The sequence below is a fragment of the Chenopodium album genome, chromosome 6 (genome assembly GCF_948465745.1).
Source record: "Chenopodium album chromosome 6, dcCheAlbu1.1, whole genome shotgun sequence".
In the NCBI taxonomy this organism is placed as follows: Eukaryota; Viridiplantae; Streptophyta; class Magnoliopsida; order Caryophyllales; family Amaranthaceae; genus Chenopodium; species Chenopodium album.
This window is the reverse complement of record NC_137839.1, coordinates 13,445,571-13,464,605: the sequence shown is the minus strand read 5'-3', so window position 1 is coordinate 13,464,605 and position 19,035 is coordinate 13,445,571. Positions and strand designations below refer to the sequence as shown.

The 19,035-nt window shown below is 38.4% G+C and overlaps 1 protein-coding gene across 1 annotated transcript; it reads right to left on the bottom strand.

Moving 5' to 3' along the window:
• Nucleotides 1-16,038: 16,038 nt before the first annotated feature.
• LOC145636702 (uncharacterized) lies at nt 16,039-16,452 on the bottom strand. Its single transcript, XM_081688264.1, has one exon. It carries the CDS (start codon nt 16,450-16,452, stop codon nt 16,039-16,041), a length of 414 nt encoding a protein of 137 aa, XP_081544390.1.
• Between the last annotated feature and the right edge of the window lie 2,583 nt (nt 16,453-19,035).

Genomic DNA, 19,035 nt, shown 5'->3' with positions numbered 1-19,035 from the left:
GATTCAGTTTATGCAAAGTTGGAGATGAATTATTTCGCATATAACTTAGAAGTGACACCTAGAGTTAGGTCCTCCACTACCCATTTATGGAAAGTAGAATAATATCTTAGAATATCTCTTATTTACAAAATAAAAGATATTCTATTTACCTAAGTTATGATCTGAAAAAATCACGAAAGATTTTATCTCCCAACCTTATAAAAGCATAAACTCGATCAGAATTTCGAGTGAGCTTTTCTGAAAAAATTCTCTATCTTTGAAAGCTCGAAATACACTCTAAGGGAAATAGTTAGTTCATCTCTTACAAACTATTTATGCACACAGTAAGAATTGTTTTGTAATTATCTCTTGTAAGCTTTGAGTAGAAGCATTTAGAGGGAAACAAAGGGTTTGTATTGAATCACTAAGAGGTTAGTGATTGGGTAGCATTTACGAGTGTGAGTGCAAGTGCTTGTGAGTTCAAGTGCGAAGTGACACCTAGAGTTAGGTGTGGGGATCACGAGTGTGATCATTTGTAATTGCTTTTGTTTTTCAGAGTTGATTAATAAAAGTAATTAGGGTAGTGGAGGACGTAGGCTCAGAGTTGAGCTGAACCTCGTTAAATCTTTGTGTTGATTATTTATTGTATTTTCTGTTTCCGCTGCAGGACCAGTTCATCACCTGGTCCCCCTACATAAATAGAAGAAAATCCAATAATTCCTAACACTGCCCTGTACTCAATTCAACCCCCCCTTCTTGAGTACCAGCTGCACTTTCAATTGGTATCAAAGCCTCGGCTTCTTGTAAGGGTAACACCTAGAGAAGTAGATCATGAGTACTCAGGAAATGAATGCTATGGGATATGACAACAAGACACCAAAGTTCAATGGGAAGAACTATGCATGGTGGAAGAACAGAATCAAGAACATCATCATTGGCATTGATTATGAATGCTGGTTTGTTGTTAAGAATGGTCCCTTGACCATTGAGAAGTCTGATCCAGAAGGGAAGCTAGTCCCAAAGACTGAAGATGAATACATCTCCACTGATTACAAAAAGCTGGAGAAAAATGCTAAGGCTATGTCAATACTGCAACAGGCCATTGCTGAGAATGAGACAAACAGGATCTCAGCATGCACCACTGCCAAGGAGATCTGGGATACCCTTGAACTTGCCTTTGAGGGTACTTGTGAGGTAAAGAGGTCTAAAATTGATTTACTTATGTCAAAATATGAATCTTTTAATATGTTTAAGGATGAAGATATTAATACTTGTTTTGGTAGATTCATGACTATTGTAAATGATTTAAAATCTCTTGGTAAAAGCTTTACTGATGAAGATCTTGTTAGAAAGATTTTGAGAAGTTTGACAGGTGAATGGACTCCCAAGGTTACAGCCATTTATGAAGCAAAGGATCTTTCAATTCTATCAGTTGAACAGCTGATAGGTTCCCTCATGACCCATGAAATGCTGGTTGGATCTAAGTCAGAGAGGGTACCAGCAAAAGGAATTGCACTAAAGGGAACAGTCGAAGATGAGGATGATGAGATAGGAATGATGGCTAGAAGGTTTGAAAGAAGTTTCAGAAACCAGAAGGGAAAATTCATCAAGGGTAAGTTTAATAATGCATCAAATAAAAAATCTAACAACTTCTCTGCAATAGGATGCTTTAAGTGTGGTGAGAAGGGACACCTTGTGAAGAATTGTCCTCAATGGAAGGACAACCAGTCCAAGGAAGCAGACAAGATGGCCTACAAAAAGGCCATGGTTGCTGCTGTCTGGGGAGATACAGACAGTGATGAAGAGGGAGATGATTCAAGTCAGTCAGATGTATGTATGACAGCTATACTGAATCAAAGTTCAGAAGAAGGTACCAGGAACAGCAGAGAAACCAGCTCAGATGTCCACTGCCTCATGGCAAAGAAGCACCCCTTGGATCAACATCAGGTAAACATTGATCAGATCAAAAAGGATATGCTCTTTTATGATAGAGAAAACTTGATGGAATGTGCTAGTAGTGCTTTAGATCAATGTTTAGAACTTGGAATTGCTTATCATGATTTTAAGAGAAAGTTTAAAGAAAAGTCTAAAGAATATGATATTGCTAATTCAAGTTGTGATCTGTTGGAAAGTGTCTGTGCTAACTTGAAGCAGGAAGTAGCTGAACTAGAGATTGCTTTAGATCAAAGCAAACTTGAAATTCAGAGAATAAATTCTGATATGGGTTTGTGTGATGACAGTGATGATGAATGTGAGAAACAGTTTACAAGTTGTGTCATTAATGTGCTTGATTATAGTGGTGATGACTTGTATGACTTTGATAGTATAAAATCTAGGGCAAGTGCTCTAAATAGGTCTAAACTGTTAGAAGGATTCAACTTGTTAGTTGATGACGTAGAGGAACTATATAAAGCATATGTCCTAGTTAAGAACAACAAAAGTACTGGTTCTGAAACTGTTTCTAGTAATATGCATGATGAATGTGAAGCTAAAATTTGTAGCTTGCAGGTTGAGTTAGCCCAGCTTAGAAAGACTAATTCATGTGATTCTGTAGTTTTGCATGATTCAAATATTTCAAAATTGCAAGCTGATCTTGAAAGAGCTAAGCTTGACTTTGAGATAGTTGTTGACCAGAATTTATCCCTGCATGAGAAAATGAACTTAAAGGACAGAGAGTTCATAGAATTTAAGAAGAGAATGGATAAAGTCCTCCAATCCCAGAACTCATTGAACCAGTTAACTTTAATTGCTAGAAATAGTGGTAGAAGGGGACTTGGTTATACTGGGAAGGGGAACAGGAGGAACTGGTCTCCCAGAGATACTACATGGTTACAGGAGTATAAGAAAGGTAAGTATGTCTTAGCAAAAGACATGCATGTGTGCTATCATTGTGGCAAGAATGGCCATAAGAAATATGAGTGTAAAGACAGGAAAAGTAGATTGGATAAAAATAAGAAAAATGTTAAGCAGATTTGGGTTAGAAAAGACTTGCTTGAATCTGTTGTTGGAAAGGGACCCAAAAAGATTTGGGTTCCTAAAGCTAATGTTTGAATTTCCTGTGCAGGCTGAAGTGAGAGACAATACCTACTGGTATTTGGACAGTGGCTGCTCAAGACACATGTCAGGGGATAGGAAACAGTTTCTCTCACTTACAGCTCATGAAGGGGGAAAGGTGACTTTTGGTGATAACAGCAAAGGTACCATTCTTGGAATTGGTAAGGTTGGTAAGTCACTTTCCCATGCTATTAGTGATGTATATTATGTTGATGGTTTACAACATAATCTCTTGAGTATTTCACAATTATGTGATAAAGGTAATAAAGTTGAGTTCAAAGACAACCTTTGTCACATAGTAAATTTGCAAATAAATGAACTTGTCTGCCAGGGATTCAGACATGAAAACGTTTACATTACTTATTTAAACCAAATCCCTGAGAACAAGTCCATCTGTTTGAATGTTGTTTCTGATAGGGACCAGTGGCTTTGGCATAAAAGGATGGGACATGTCAGCTTTAGGCTTCTTAACAAACTCAGGTCTCAAGAATTGGTGATAGGCCTGCCTAACATCAAGTTTGAAGCAGATAGAGTTTGTGAAGAATGTGCTAAAGGGAAACAGGTCAAATCCTTTTTTAAGCCAAAGAAAACTATCAGTACCAGCAGACCTCTAGAACTTATTCATATTGATTTATGTGGACCCATGAGAGTCCAAAGTAGAAATGGTTCTAGATATGTGTGTGTCATTGTTGATGATTATTCCAGATACACATGGACTCTATTTCTGTCTTCTAAAGATGAAACTTTTGATGAGTTTATTGTGTTAGTAAAGCAGGTTCAGAACAAGATCAATCATCAACTGGCTGCCATAAGATCTGATCATGGATCAGAGTTTGATAACTCTAGCTTCATAGAGTTCTGCAGGGAACATGGAGTTTCTCACAATTTCTCTGCCCCAAGAACTCCTCAACAAAATGGAGTAGTTGAGAGGAAGAACAGGACTTTGGAAGAAATGGCAAGAACAATGCTCATTGAGAGTTGTCTCCCCAAGTCTTTTTGGGCAGAAGCTGTAAATACAGCTTGTCACATGTTAAATAGGTTGATGTTAAGGCCTCAAATGAAGAAGACTCCATATGAACTACTTAGAGGAAGGAAACCAAACATAGCATACTTCAGAACCTTTGGTTGTAAGTGTTATGTGCATAATAATGGTAAGAACAGCTTGGATAAATTTGATCCAAGAAGTGATGAAGCTGTTCACCTTGGTTATTCTTCTCACAGTAAGGCATATAAAGTATTCAATAAGAAAACTTTGTGTGTTGAAGAAAGTGTTCATGTAGTCTTTGATGAATTTAATATGTGTTGTGAGAATGTGCAGGTTGATGACTTAGATGAGATAGGACTTTTGTATTTTACAGGAGAATCAACTGTTGTTCCCTTAGAAGAACCAGGTTCACCTACTGGTTCACCAGATGCTGCTGGTGAAGGACTTGGTCACAAGGAAGGAGATCCTCAACAAGTAGATACTCATGAGGATGGAGATGAAGGCCCCCAAGTAAATGGAGAAAGCAACACCTCAGGGGGAACAGAAAACTTTCAGGACAAGTTTTCCACCCAGGTAAGGGAGGTAGGGGGAACATCTCAGCATACTGGTCCATCTGTGCAAAACCAATTCGATGGCACAAATGAACCAGGGATGCATGATGGTTCTGATGGATTAAATGAGAATGCACCTAGGTCTAGCATTTTTAAATATAAATCTTCTCATCCTACTGAACAAATTCTGAGTGATATCAGTAGAGGTATTCAGACTAGGAGAGCTGTTTATGAAAACTTTTGTGCATTTTTCTCATTTTTATCTAATATAGAACCAACTGACTACAAGATGGCTTTAAAAGATCCTGATTGGGTTTTGGCTATGCAAGATGAATTAAATCAATTTGAAAGAAATAAAGTGTGGCATCTTGAGCCAAGACCTGAGAACAGGTCAGTCATAGGTACCAGGTGGGTCTTCAGAAACAAATTGGATGATCTGGGTACTATAGTCAGAAACAAAGCTAGACTGGTCGTGCAAGGTTATAATCAGCAAGAAGGCATTGATTATGATGAAACCTTTGCCCCAGTAGCTAGACTTGAGGCAATAAGGATCTTGATTGCCTTTGCTGCTCATAAGAACATTAAGCTCTTTCAAATGGATGTTAAGACAGCATTTCTTAATGGTTATTTGAAAGAAGAAGTATATGTTGAGCAGCCCCCTGGCTTTGCTGATAGTCAATTCCCAAATCATGTATATAAGCTGGACAAGGCACTCTATGGTCTTAAACAAGCTCTTAGAGCTTGGTATGAAAGGCTGTCCAACTTTCTGATGGAACATGACTATAGAAGGGGAACGGTTGATAAGACCCTCTTTATCAAAACCAGGAATTTTGATTTGATTGTAGTACAGATATATGTAGATGATATAATATTTGGTGCTACTAATCAAATTTTGTGTAGTGAGTTTGCAGATCTGATGCAAAGTGAATTTGAGATGAGCATGATGGGAGAACTAGGATTCTTCCTAGGATTGCAGATCAAGCAAACAGTTGATGGGATCATGATACATCAACAGAAGTATCTAAAGGAACTAATCAAGAAGTATGGATTGCAAGACAGTAAATCATATGCAACTCCAATACCTACAAATGCAAAGCTAGACAGTGATGATAAAGGAGAGAGTGTGGAAGCTACACTGTTTAGAGGTATGATTGGTTCTCTTCTCTACTTGACAGCTAGTAGGCCAGATATAGTGTTTTCTGTGGGATTGTGTGCACGTTTTCAAAGCAATCCCAAAGAATCTCACCTAAAGGCTGTCAAGAGAATACTTAGATACTTAGTAGGAACAGATGATCTGTACTTGTGGTACCCCAAAGGTGGTTCAATTGAACTATTAGGATACACAGATGCAGATTATGCTGGATTCCTAGTAGACAGAAAGAGCACATCTGGTATGGCACATTTCTTAGGTCCCTGCTTGATTTCATGGGGATCAAAGAAACAAAATTCTGTTGCTTTATCTACAGCAGAATCTGAATACATAGCTGCTGCAGCTTGCTGCTCCCAGCTGTTGTGGATAAGGAACCAGTTGAAAGATTTTGGTATTTTCTATGAAAATGTACCTATTTTATGTGATAATACAAGTGCTATTAACATTTCTAAGAATCCTGTGCAGCATTCCAGGACAAAGCATATTGAGATAAGACATCATTTCCTAAGAGATAATGTTGAGAAAGGTCTTGTAGAGCTGAGTTTTTGCAACAGTGAAGAACAAATTGCAGATATCTTCACTAAGCCATTGAGTAAAGAGTCTTTCTGCAAGTTTAGAGTCATGTTAGGTCTGACTAGGTCAAACTAAGAGACCTCTCTCAGCTGTTTTCCCCAATGATTGGCTAATTAAGTATTCTTTAAATGTGTGCGTGCATCATACCTTTGCAATCTGTCTATTATCTCAATGTTAATTTCTTATCTCTATGTGAGCAATATTGTAGCTAATCACTTTCAGGATTGAAGGTCATATTGAACAGATAAGCAACTGTTTCAGTAACCCTACCAGTAGAGGAAACAGCAGCAAATACGATCGGATTAATTTTGAAATTAATTTCAAATTAAACCGTGAGAAAATATTTTTTTTATTCTTATTTGATTTTAAAATCTTTCAAATATGGCAGTTATTTTCCTCTGACGGCAATTTGATCTGACAGTTGCAATTATGGCCAGTTGTTCATTTATGGAAGTTATTTCCAAATCAAAATAACTTCCAAATATCTTCTGATTCTCTGATTTTATTTCTGTTTGTCTCTATAATTTCTCTTGCTATATATTTGCTTCCCTTTCCTTGCTCCGTGATTATTCATCATTCATCAAAAATTCTCAACTTCTCTCTCTACACAAGATCAATTCTTCGAAGCTTAGACTAGCAACAATGGTGAGAAAGGCTGGAGCTGGAAGGAAAGGAGGAAGGAAAGGAGGTTCCAAAGGAAGTTTGGCTAGTTCCCCCTCTTCAAAATCTCAAGAAACAATCAAGGATGTTCTTATGAACGTCTCTGAGCAGACACCTTCACAAGCAACACCAGAAATCAACCCCTCTGAAACTGAACCCATCAAGGCCGTTCCCTTGAGACAAACTCCTTCAAAAGAGAATGTCTTGAAGGAAAAACCTGTTTCACCATCAAAGACTAAAACTTTAACCCCATCTCCACAAAAATCCAAATCCAAAAAGGCCCCAAAAGAAAAATCCATCGAAACCCTCACTCAAATAACTGAAACCGTTTCTTCAAACCCCAAATCACCATCTGAGGGGGAACCTGATAAAAAGATAGCCAAGAAACTTGAAAAACAGTTAGAGGAAGTGGCTGATGAAGGATTGGATGAGGAGAAGGAGGACAAGAAGATGGAGGAGGATCTAGATGTAGTGGTGACCAAGGTGGTTGCTGGTACCACTACTGGTTCTGTAAGGAAAAGGCAGACTAGGGCTGCTTCAAAGGTCATTAAGGGCTCAGATGAGAAGGAGACTACACCATCTGAGACTAAGAGAGGAGAGAAAAGGAAAGCAACATCATCTGTTTCCCGTATCTCCAAGGCTGCTAAAGGTAAACAACCTGTTACCCCCAGTACTGGTGCAACTTCTTTAAGTTCTAGGACTGTGTTATCTGGTTGTGGTGTTGAGAATGAATATTTTGATATTCCTGCTTTGAGTCAAGTTAAGGAACTTCTTGAGTTCCAAGGATGGATGTCTCTGTTTAATGATTTAAATGATGCTTTTGTTGGTCCTGTTCGTAAGTTCTTTGTTAATCTGAAGCAAAACATTGATATGTCTGTGGTATCAACTATTTCTGGTAGTGTTGTACATGTTTCTGAATCTGTTTTATCTGAGTTGCTGGGTATACCTAGAGATGGTTTTGGTAGATATAGCAGTGATGGGTGGCCCCTAATGGGAGGAGTAACACCTGAGGTGGTTACTCAGTTTTTGTTTGGAAAGAAGGAAGAAGCTGGTTCCCCTAGTGACTTTAGGGAGGCAATTATGTTGGTTCTGCACTCCATGTGTTTGAAGGTCTTTCTGCCCAAGGGTCAAGGCAGAGGTACTGTTAGGATCATGGACATGGTCCTGATCTATCTGATCATGAAAAAGGTTAAGGTTAATCTGCCAGCTCTAATGATGGAGCACATGCTGTACTGCCATGCTTCATCCCACAACTCCCTGCCCTATGGTTCCTTTATCTGCAAAATCATCAAGGAGCAGAATCCCAAGTTTTCTTTTTCTGGTGAGGTGGTGAGTCTTCAGTTGTTCTCCAAGAAAATACTCACTCAGAAGAAGATTGACTACTCTGGAAAGAAGCTGACTTTTGTAGGTCAAGAAAGTAGCCCAAGGGATGAAGGGAACCAGGAGGAAATCACTCCTGAGGATGTGGCAATGCTTCTTGCCAAGTTGGAAAGGCAGGATGAGAGGATAACAAAGTTGACTGCCAGTCTAGTGCAGGCTGAAGAAGAAAGGAAGCTTGATAAGCTTATGAACAACAGGAAATTCCTCACTATTTGCAGGTTGATTGATCACCTGTTGCCCCCAGAGTCTGGGATGAAGTTTGACCCTGCACACTGTAGGATCATTGAGACGGATGATGAGGAATCCTCCAGTGAGAAGGGTCCTGATGCTGAAGAAGGAGAAGGCTCTGAGGAAGAAGAAAATGAATCTGATGAGGAAGAAGAAGAAGAGAAAGAGGAAACAGAAGAAAAGGAGAAGAAGGAAGAAGAAAAGACAGATGAGGAAGGGTCTGACTTCGAGGAGGAGATCAACCCAGAGGGTGAAGAAGAGGATGAAGATGATGATGAATGATCACTTCAGTCTCCCCCTCCCCTTCCATTAACTGCCATAATATTTGCTGTTCCCCCACACTGCTAGACTGTTTTTAATGCAGTGTGGTTTCTATTATGTTTCTAACCTTCTGGTGTGTAATCCTGAACAGTTTTAAGCTTTTTCAGTTTTATGTGATTGAATAACCTGTTTGTGCTAACCTGCAGCATTGAGATTGATCAGTGGTTGAAACTACTGATTTTTGGCTTACTTGCGATATTTTGGTGTGCAATTCTATTTTTTGAATGCTTTTTAATGATGCCAAAAGGGGGAAAAGCAGGTTGAAGTTTCTGAAAAGGCCTTGTTAGACAATTAGATTGAGTCTTTTATTTCCTTGAGTCAGATAATCACAAAAACAAGTTAAAATAGAGGGAACAGTTAGATTAACTAACTATTTCAGTGTCTTTTTACAAAAATCCAAAAACAAGTTGTTTCTTTTAAATAAAGATGGCTATCCTGGTCAGTCATCAGTGTCATAAGTCTTTTACACAAGATATCCCTTGTGTAGAAAGTCTAGTAGAAAGTCTTGTCTTCTTAAGTGTAGATTAGAACTTTCTTTACTTTGCTGTTTCTCACTAACGTGCAGGTGCAGGAAACTTCAAAGTGTTTGTCATCATCAAAAAGGGGGAATTTGTTGAGTCTCTTAAGGTTTTGAGTGATGACAAACAGCTGACTAGCTGGTTCTTGTTGGTTTTATATTATATCAACTGACATTTTGAACAGGAACAGCTATCCCAAGTACTTGAGGCAATATGAAGTCCTTTTGAATCAAAGCATTCAAGAAATCTGTATCAGAATGTTCTATCAAGGAAGGCCGTCAAGACTTGAAGATTATGAAGTCTCTTAGATTAGGATAGTTGATCTTTGTAGTCTTTATAATGTTAAGTGTGCATGGATGTTTGTACGTGAACTATTTGTATCCCTTACTTAGAGTATTTAGTGTTGTAGAGATCAGGAAAAGTTGACCTGATCCCTAGGACATTAACAGGTCAGGAAACAGCTGCTTCGTAGCTTGTTTCATGAACCTGGACATTAGTTCAGTAAATATTTTCTGGAATATATATTTCCTATCCTTAGAGAATATTTACTAAACTAATTGATTCAGTTTATGCAAAGTTGGAGATGAATTATTTCGCATATAACTTAGAACATATTATTCTACCCATTTATGGAAAGTAGAATAATATCTTAGAATATCTCTTATTTACAAAATAAAAGATATTCTATTTACCTAAGTTATGATCTGAAAAGATCACGAAAGATTTTATCTCCCAACCTTATAAAAGCATAAACTCGATCAGAATTTCGAGTGAGCTTTTCTGAAAAAATTCTCTATCTTTGAAAGCTCGAAATACACTCTAAGGGAAATAGTTAGTTCATCTCTTACAAACTATTTATGCACACAGTAAGAATTGTTTTGTAATTATCTCTTGTAAGCTTTGAGTAGAAGCATTTAGAGGGAAACAAAGGGTTTGTATTGAATCACTAAGAGGTTAGTGATTGGGTAGCATTTACGAGTGTGAGTGCAAGTGCTTGTGAGTTCAAGTGCGAAGTGACACCTAGAGTTAGGTGTGGGGATCACGAGTGTGATCATTTGTAATTGCTTTTGTTTTTCAGAGTTGATTAATAAAAGTAATTAGGGTAGTGGAGGACGTAGGCTCAGAGTTGAGCTGAACCTCGTTAAATCTTTGTGTTGATTATTTATTGTATTTTCTGTTTCCGCTGCAGGACCAGTTCATCACCTGGTCCCCCTACATAAATAGAAGAAAATCCAATAATTCCTAACACTGCCCTGTACTCAATTCAACCCCCCCCCCCTTCTTGAGTACCAGCTGCACTTTCACTTGGGTATCTTGGAACGTGCAGTCCCTTACTTGTTTAGAAAGATTTGCATTCATTTGTGCTTGTACATTTGGAAGAGTCCTTTCTTGAACATTTGTTTGTTTTGCTTTTCTCTTGATTTCTTTTCATGCTTTGCCTTGTTTGTATTATTATGAGAGTTATGGGTTAAACTCTTAGGATACCCTTACGAGAGCATCACTCGTCCTCTAGGGCGATCTAGGGGTTTAAATAGCTTATCTTTAGTTGCTAAAATTGACCGTGATTCCTACGAAAGTAAGTTAGTGTATATTCTTGTCTCCTCTCTTCTCTAGTTTGTTTTAATAAGCTCGTTATTTTCACTCCCTTGGTTATCTTTTGCTCGAGGACGAGCAAAGGATAAGCTTGGGGGTATTTGATGTGTGACATAAATGGAACACATTTGATGAGCATTTAGGTCCTTTTTATCCTCTTTTCATAGCTTTCATGCTTATTAAGTGCTTAGTTTTATGCTTTGTTGCTTAGTTTTACCTTTCCTCTCTTATTTTGTAGTTTTCGTGCATTTCGTTGGTTTTCTAGACTTTTCCCCTTTATTTGCTCTATTTTCGTGGTTGTAAGTATTGAACGAGGTTCGAGTCTTGATTTTGGTAATACACTAAGGTTGAGGAAGCTTTTGGATCAAGTTCATGGCATCCGGGAAGCTCAAGATGCAAAGAAGTGGAAGTTCCAAGTCTTGGCTCTTCTCTTGCGCTCGCATGCGGCGCTACCATCAAAGGGGTGGTGTGCCCACCAATATTAAGCCTTAGCTACTGCCACTTCTAGTGTTCATCACCATCATAAGTCATGCACCCATCGCAAATGCTCGAAGCCATGAGAAATCGAAGAAACCTAGATTGGTGAGGCCGCGCGCGCGGGTGGTGCGGCCGCGCACCAGGGTGGTGCGGGCGCACCTCCCCTGCTGCGCGGGCGCACCGCCGTGGGTTCTTTTTGCTCGGTTTTTTATGTTTTTGCACCCCCATTTTTGGAGAAGTTTTAGAAGGAGAATTAGATCATAATCTTAGCTTAGTTGAGAGCTTTTCTCTCTAGATTTAGGGTTATTTTTAGGAGTAGATTTTAGAGAGAGAAAGTGAGGAATTTCAATGGTGATTGAGAGATTGAAGATTCAATGGTGACAATTGTATTGGAGATCTTCTCAACTATCAATGAGCATTTCTAAACTATATCTCATTTATTGTTTTGTTTAATATTCATGTTTAGTTTGTTTGATTTTGATTGTTGATATTTGATTAGTGTAATTGTTCTTCTTAGATTGTTGATTGTTGATTTCTTTAGTTGTTTGTTGATTTAATGATGTTGTTAGAGTAGTTGTTTGGTTAGGGATATGGTGAAGCTTATATGATGTAATGGATTGATGTAAATTGGGGATAATTGATGGAGTTGATGATGTGATTAAATTGGTTGATTGATCATGTGCATGTGTGTGATTAATTAAAGAGTAGCTAACTTTGATTGTTGCACTAGATTGCATTGTAAGTTCACATTGATACGGATCATTGATCTGTGGCTTGCATTTACACGATTGAGGTGTCTTGTGATGTTTCCTAGCTAGAGTTTATCGTAGTTGACGCTAGTTAGACCTCTAGGAGAATAGCTTGATATGCTCTTTTGGTTGCATGATGTATTTTCCCTCACATTGCTTAACTTAGTCGACTTTCCTATTCCAATTTGCTATGTTCATTGCTATTATTTGCAGATCCTAATCCCTAGCACTTTATTTGTTTGGTTTCTTCGTTTAGTAGTTGTTAGTGCCACCTTTTACCCTTCGTCTTCGACCTAGCTTAGCATATAATTGAAAGCACTTAGACATTACTGTTCCTTTGGGTTCGACCCTTGACTTATCTCTATACTTGTATTTAGGTTTGTTGAGTGTTTATAAATTTTGTTTGGCTTAGTGATATGTCTATTTTATATAGTATTTTACCCCCGTCCCTTGGTCATAATTAGGAGTGTTTTTGGCTCTTTAGAGCCATTTTTATTACTAATATGTGTATTCTAGTGTTTTCGTAGTTTTGGTTGAGTTTTTGTAGGGAATTGTACTTTTGGAGCATATTCCTGGATTTTCGAGGAGCAACTGCGAGCATTGGAGGAGCACGAGCACTTGTTGAAGCCCAAGGCCGGTTAGAGTAATCAAACCGGTGATTAAGGGCTCGGTATATGTGATACCGGGGCATTTGGACCAAGTAATCAAGACCCAAAGAGGAAATCCGGATTAGGCCGAAGAATCGAAGCCCAATCAAAGTCCAAGTAGTGGCCCAAGAGTGCCGCCCGGTGCATAGGGGCTCCACCCGAAGGCGAGCCCGGCCGGGCGGGGCGGTTTACATTTAGCAGCACCCTTCGCCCGATCTCGCGCCCGATCGGGCGCGAGAGACGCCCATGATGAAGAAAACACCGCCCGGTCGGGCGGTGTGGCGCTCGGTCGGGTGGTGTGGCGCCCGGTCGGGCGGTGTGGCGCACGGTCGGGCGATGTGGCGCCCGGTCGGGCGGGTGTGGCGCCCGGTCGGGCGCGTGTCTCTGATAGGATGTTCTAAGCGTCGTTTAGTTTGTTTTAGTTTAGGATTCTTGCTTGTTATTAATATGTTTATGTTAAGCAAGTTGGGGATTCTTTTCTCCCTTCTCTTAACTTTTACTCTCTTTCCCTCTCCTCTAAAACTCTTAGTATTAGTTTCTCTCTCTACAACTCTTGGTTTAATTCCATCTCTTGTTCCTTTTAACTTTGGTAACGATTTCTTCCTTATTTATTTCAGTAATTTTATTCTTTTATTTCTTATGGTTTATTTAATTGCTTTGATTAGTTTAGATTTAATTATGTGTTAGTAGTTCTCTTATTAGGATTTATGGGGATCCGTAAATAGTATGAAGGGGTAATTTATTGTTGTTAATTAATGCTATATTAATTTCCTATCGATTGATTTAATGCTCTGTGACTAGATTAGGCCTGATCTTTTATGCATGAGTTTGACAATATTGATTCGAGATTCGAGAGATGAGAATTGATGTTTAGGTCTAGTTTCAATAGGTAGGTTAATTTATAAATGGTTAAGTCGAGATTAGAGAGATGAGATTTAATACCGATAGATTAATTCTGTGATTGTAATACGTAGCGAAAGCCCTTTATGATCTGATTAATTGATGCATTGATGATTGATTGTGTATGTTTTACCCTGGAATATTGTTTATTGGTGAACCTATGCCCTAGGCCTTTTAATATTTTATTTCTCCCTACTTTATTTTCCCTGATCATATTCTTCGTAGTATAGTCTTTAATTACAACAACATTGGTTACCTTGATAATTTAGATTATAATAATTAATTAGGAGTAGAAAGACTTGTTTCCCTGTGGATTCGACCCTACTTCCCTATCTATATTTAGTTAGTGGTTTTAGGAATTACTTTTGATTAGGTGATACGACTTTAGCCTGTCACTTAGGGAGGATTAGTCCAACGACCTAGTTTTCCCCTCGTCAACTCTAGCTAGGAAACATCACAAGACACCTCAATCGTGTAAATGCAAGCCACAAATCAATGGTCCGTATCAATGTGAACTTACAATGCAATCTAGTGCAACAATCAAAGTTGGCCATTCTTTAATCAATTACACACATGCACATGAACATCAACCAAATTTAATCACATTATCAACTCCATCAATTTTCCCAATTAGCACTAATCCATTACTCATACATGCTTCACCATTACCCTAGCAAGTAATCTACTCACTAGCCATTGAAATTAAGATCAAAACAACACAAATTAAAAAATTCATCATGATCAAATCAAACAAGCTAAAATCAAACACAAATCAATCAAACTTGAACAATCAATAAAGCAAATGAAATCAACTAAAGATCAAACTATAGATTGAACTAAAGAAAAGGAATCCTTACAAGCTTGATCAAAAATCAAAGGAAATGTAGAAATCTTCAATCATTAACAATACACCATGAACTTCTCTCACTAAAAACCTTGAGTTTCTCTCTCTAAAAATATGATCTAATGAATGTCTAATTTATTCTCTAATGATCCTCTTCTAAAAATAGAAGGAAAGACTATATATAGGAAAGATACAAAAGAAGAGTTAGTTAGATCGTCCCAAAAGAAACCCCCGAAGATGCGGTCGCATCAAGGAAGAGGCGGCGCGGCCGCGGGAAAATGGGTACGGAACAGGGACCCAGGGGTGCGCGCCCGCGCCACCCAGGTGCGTGGCCGCACCTCCTTAGTGCGCGCCCGCACTTGGCAGCAAGGCAGCCCCCTCTCTTCTTCGTCTTAGCTCATCCTTGTGCGCTCGTCTTGGTGATGATGATGAACACTAAGGTAGGAAGTCTTGAAATGGCTATTTTGGTGGGTTCATGCCAAAGATGATGCCCCCACCGCATGCGTGCACCGATCTCTTGAACTTGCTCCTTGCATTCCTTCAAACTTGAGCTTCAAAAGACGAACATGAGGCATCAAAATTGATGAGAAATATGAGAGGAAGGCTCGGGAATTCTTGGAAACACGATCATAACCCGAAAATACACGAAAAACAAGCAAATGAAAGGGAAAAAGAACAAATAAACAAAGAAATGCACAAAGAAAGAAAACTAACTAAGGAAATCACAAACTAAAGAAATAAAGGGAAAAACTAAGGAAAACTAAAAAAAAGAGCTATAAAATAGCATGAAATTCACCCTAAAAGAAGCCAAATGAGTGCCATAAATGACACTCATCAGCAGTGGGTAACAGTCTTTTGGGCATGCCTTATTGAGATCCGTGAAATCAACACACATTCCCCGCTGGCCATTTGCCTTCTTTACCATGACCATGTTGGCTAACCACTCTGGGTAATCACAAGGTTCGATGAACCCTGCTTCCAAGAGTTTCTCCACTTCCTCCTGAATTGCCTGATTTTTCTCCGTGGAGAAGCTTCGCTTTTTCTACCTAACTAGCTTAATATCCTCCTTCACATTTAGCTTGTGGACCATGACTGCAGGGTAAATTCCAGGCATCTCATCTGCTAAAAATGCGAAAATATCCTTGTTCTTTCTTAGTAGCTCTATGAGGTGTACCCCTACTCCAGGATCGATATCTTTCCCGATTTTTACTGTTCTCGAAGGATCGCCTTCTGTGAGCTCAACTGTGACATGCTCCCCACTTGGAAGTGGTCTAGCCATCTCCTCTTTCGCAGGCTCAAAGTTTTCCATTGCTAACTTTTGTTTATCCTTCTCCCTGTGATATTCCTCACGCTTCCTTTTTCTTTACTTCCTCTAAGTCTACTCGGTGGACCCTCGTTCTAAGATTGGCTGCTGCCTGGTCTTTGCAGGCTACTTTAGGGAAGTTATGTAACATTGCTGGGCTGTCTTCTGGCTTCCCCTAAGCTTTGCTGACCGCCCCTCATTAGTTGTGTAAGCCATGGCGAGGTGGTAGGTGGATACCGCTCCGCTTATCTTGTGGATGAGCGGCCTTCCCATGATCACGTTATAGGGCGAAGGAGAGTTTATCACAAGGAACTCTGCTCGAACATCACGCCTTTTTGACCTTTCTCCTACTCGAACCGAGAGCTCAATTATACCTTCAAGAGTTAGCCCTGGTCCATTAAACCCGGTGACTTCATAACCCACCCGTTTCATGTCTTTCTTATCCAACTTCAGCTCGTTGAACGAGCTGATGTATATGATGTTGGCTGAGCTACCTCCATCTATCAATATTATGTCCACTTCCCAGTTCGCTATCCTCATTTTCCCCACCAGTGGGTCATCGTGAGGGTAGATTATGCCTTTCTAGTCATACTCATCAAATGTGGCTCGCGGCTGCGGGGAAAGTGGTGGCCATTTGCGCTTCTCATTGTAGTTTATCTGATTTATCATTGCCCGCAGATCTGCACGTGCTTTGTTCACTGTTCCCCTGTGCACTGGTCCTCCACTGATTATGTATACTCTGCCCTCTGGCTTACTATCTCTGTCTCTGTCCTCAGCGGGACCCCTGTGACCTCCTCTGCGGTCAAGGCCTACTCTATCCTCGTCCCTTCTTCTAGGATGGTCAGCGTGCTGCTTAAACTGATTCAGGTACCCCGCCCTGACCAGGTCCTGAATGTTATCCTTCAGATGCGTGCATTCGTCAGTGGTATGGCCATGGTCCTTGTGGAAGTCACACCACTTGCTGGGATCACGACTCCTATTAACCATTCTCGGAGGTCTCTACCACTTATCATCAGCTTTGTTCACACTGAAGATGTGAGACCTCGAGTGGGTTAGTGGCTGTAGACACCCATTTGTGTCTCCCCAAAACCAAACCCAGTGATGAAGCCTTTCACGTCGAACCATAATCGAATGAGGTGAAAGTGTGAAAAGTCTAGTGTTGCGGTTAGTTTTTGTTAAAATTCTTTCTTTCTGTTTTCAAAAACCCACTCTATTTTATGAAAACGTCCATGCCAGTTTAGTTTGGTCCTTGATAAGGGTCCAATAATGGTGTAGTTGGATGGGGCTTGTAAAGACCTTTCCAACGATATATTATAAGCCTAATTCCGATGAATAATGAGGAAGTTATGGCCAAAATACTAAACTGGGCCCAAACCGGATTTTGCCTACGACCCAATGATCATGAGGAGGGTCCAAAGGTTTAATCCTATTCCTAAACTAATTAGGATTGATTAGAATCTTCTATAAGTTTCTAAAATATCTTAATTATCCTTTTTTGAAAAGATAAGATTAAGGAATTTGATTTAAATATAAACTTTCCTTTTTTATAAAACTTTCCTTTTTTAAAGTCCTAATTCTATTCGGATTTAAACATGTTCAAAGACAGCCAGATATTATTTTCGTGCCTCATATTTTATATCCAAATTTTATAGGTTGGATAGATCTTGAAATTATCTTTCCAATGATATATTATAATAATAATTCTGAGCTATAACGGAAAAAATATGAATAAGATATCAAACTCTATCCAAAACTGACACCGTCTCACTATTTCGTTCATATCTTTTATTCTACAACATATTTTAATCTGATTCTAATTGGGTTAGAAAGTAGACTTCAAGATCTTTCCAACGAAATCTTATTCATCTTATTCCGATTCCTGGATCAAAAGATATGATAAAAACAAAATCCGCAAAAACTGTTATCTACGAGTTTTATTTCGATTCGAATTTGGATTCTTTTCTTAATTCTTCGACTCTCTTTTTTTCCTATAAATAGAGGTCATATCTCCCCTTTTTCAATCACCAACTCTCATCAAGATTTTCTTGATTATTCTCTCTCTCTTTTCTAAACTAGCCTTTTCTCAAATACAAAATTCCGCATTCACTAGATCTTGAAACACCTAGCAATATTCGAAGTTGCCTTCGCCCTAGACGTGAAAGGTTTTAATTTCTGAGGGTTTGGTCCCAAATCTCTCTTTCAATTATTTAATTTAATTGCTTTGTTTTTTATTTTCCTTGAAGTTACTAACGTGTGTATTTTGTTATTAGAAAGAGGTACGAGGCATCCAATTAAGTACTTTAATGATTTAATTGATATTATGATTTAGAAATCATGCTTAGATTGTTATTATGATATTCCTAATATCATGTCTAGGGTAATTTTAATATCAAGTATGATTAAAAGTATGATGCTTCCTATATTCTTCCTAATATTTATGATTGTTAGTATCATGTTAGGGCTAAGGATTTGATTTTTATTGTTTAGTGACATGCTAGGGTTTGTTATTAATCTTGTTAGTATCATGCCTAGGATCTTGCTATGCTTTAACATGATTATAATTGTTATAATTTATAATTATTTAATTTATGATGATATTATTATTATTATTATTATTATAATTATTATTCATGATATTGATTATTTATTATGTTGCTTGATATGCTATTTATTATTATTGCTTGATCACGTTAATTCTTCTCATCCCTCCACCTAAATCTTCTTCACATTCTTCCATCTTTCTTCACCTTCTCCATCCATGTGTGTTGAATCGAGTTTGAGTCATATGATTGACAAACAAAAAATGAGGGTAATGATGAAACAACACAAGACAAGAGGCGAGCTTCAACGAAAAGATTTCATGACCTCTTTTTCTATTTCTTTTTCATCTTTTCTTTCCCCAATAAGTCTAGAATAGGCACCTTTTCTTTTCCTTTAGATTATTTTTGTAATTTTTCTTTTCTTTTCCCTTTTTAATAAAATGAGCATTTATTTCCTTATATATGATCATTTCATTACATTGCATTAAAAAAAAGAAAAAAAAAAAAAAAAAAAAAAAAAAAAAAACCATGTCGAATTAAGCACAAGGTATACTAATGATTTGAGGCACCCCTTGTAGCCACA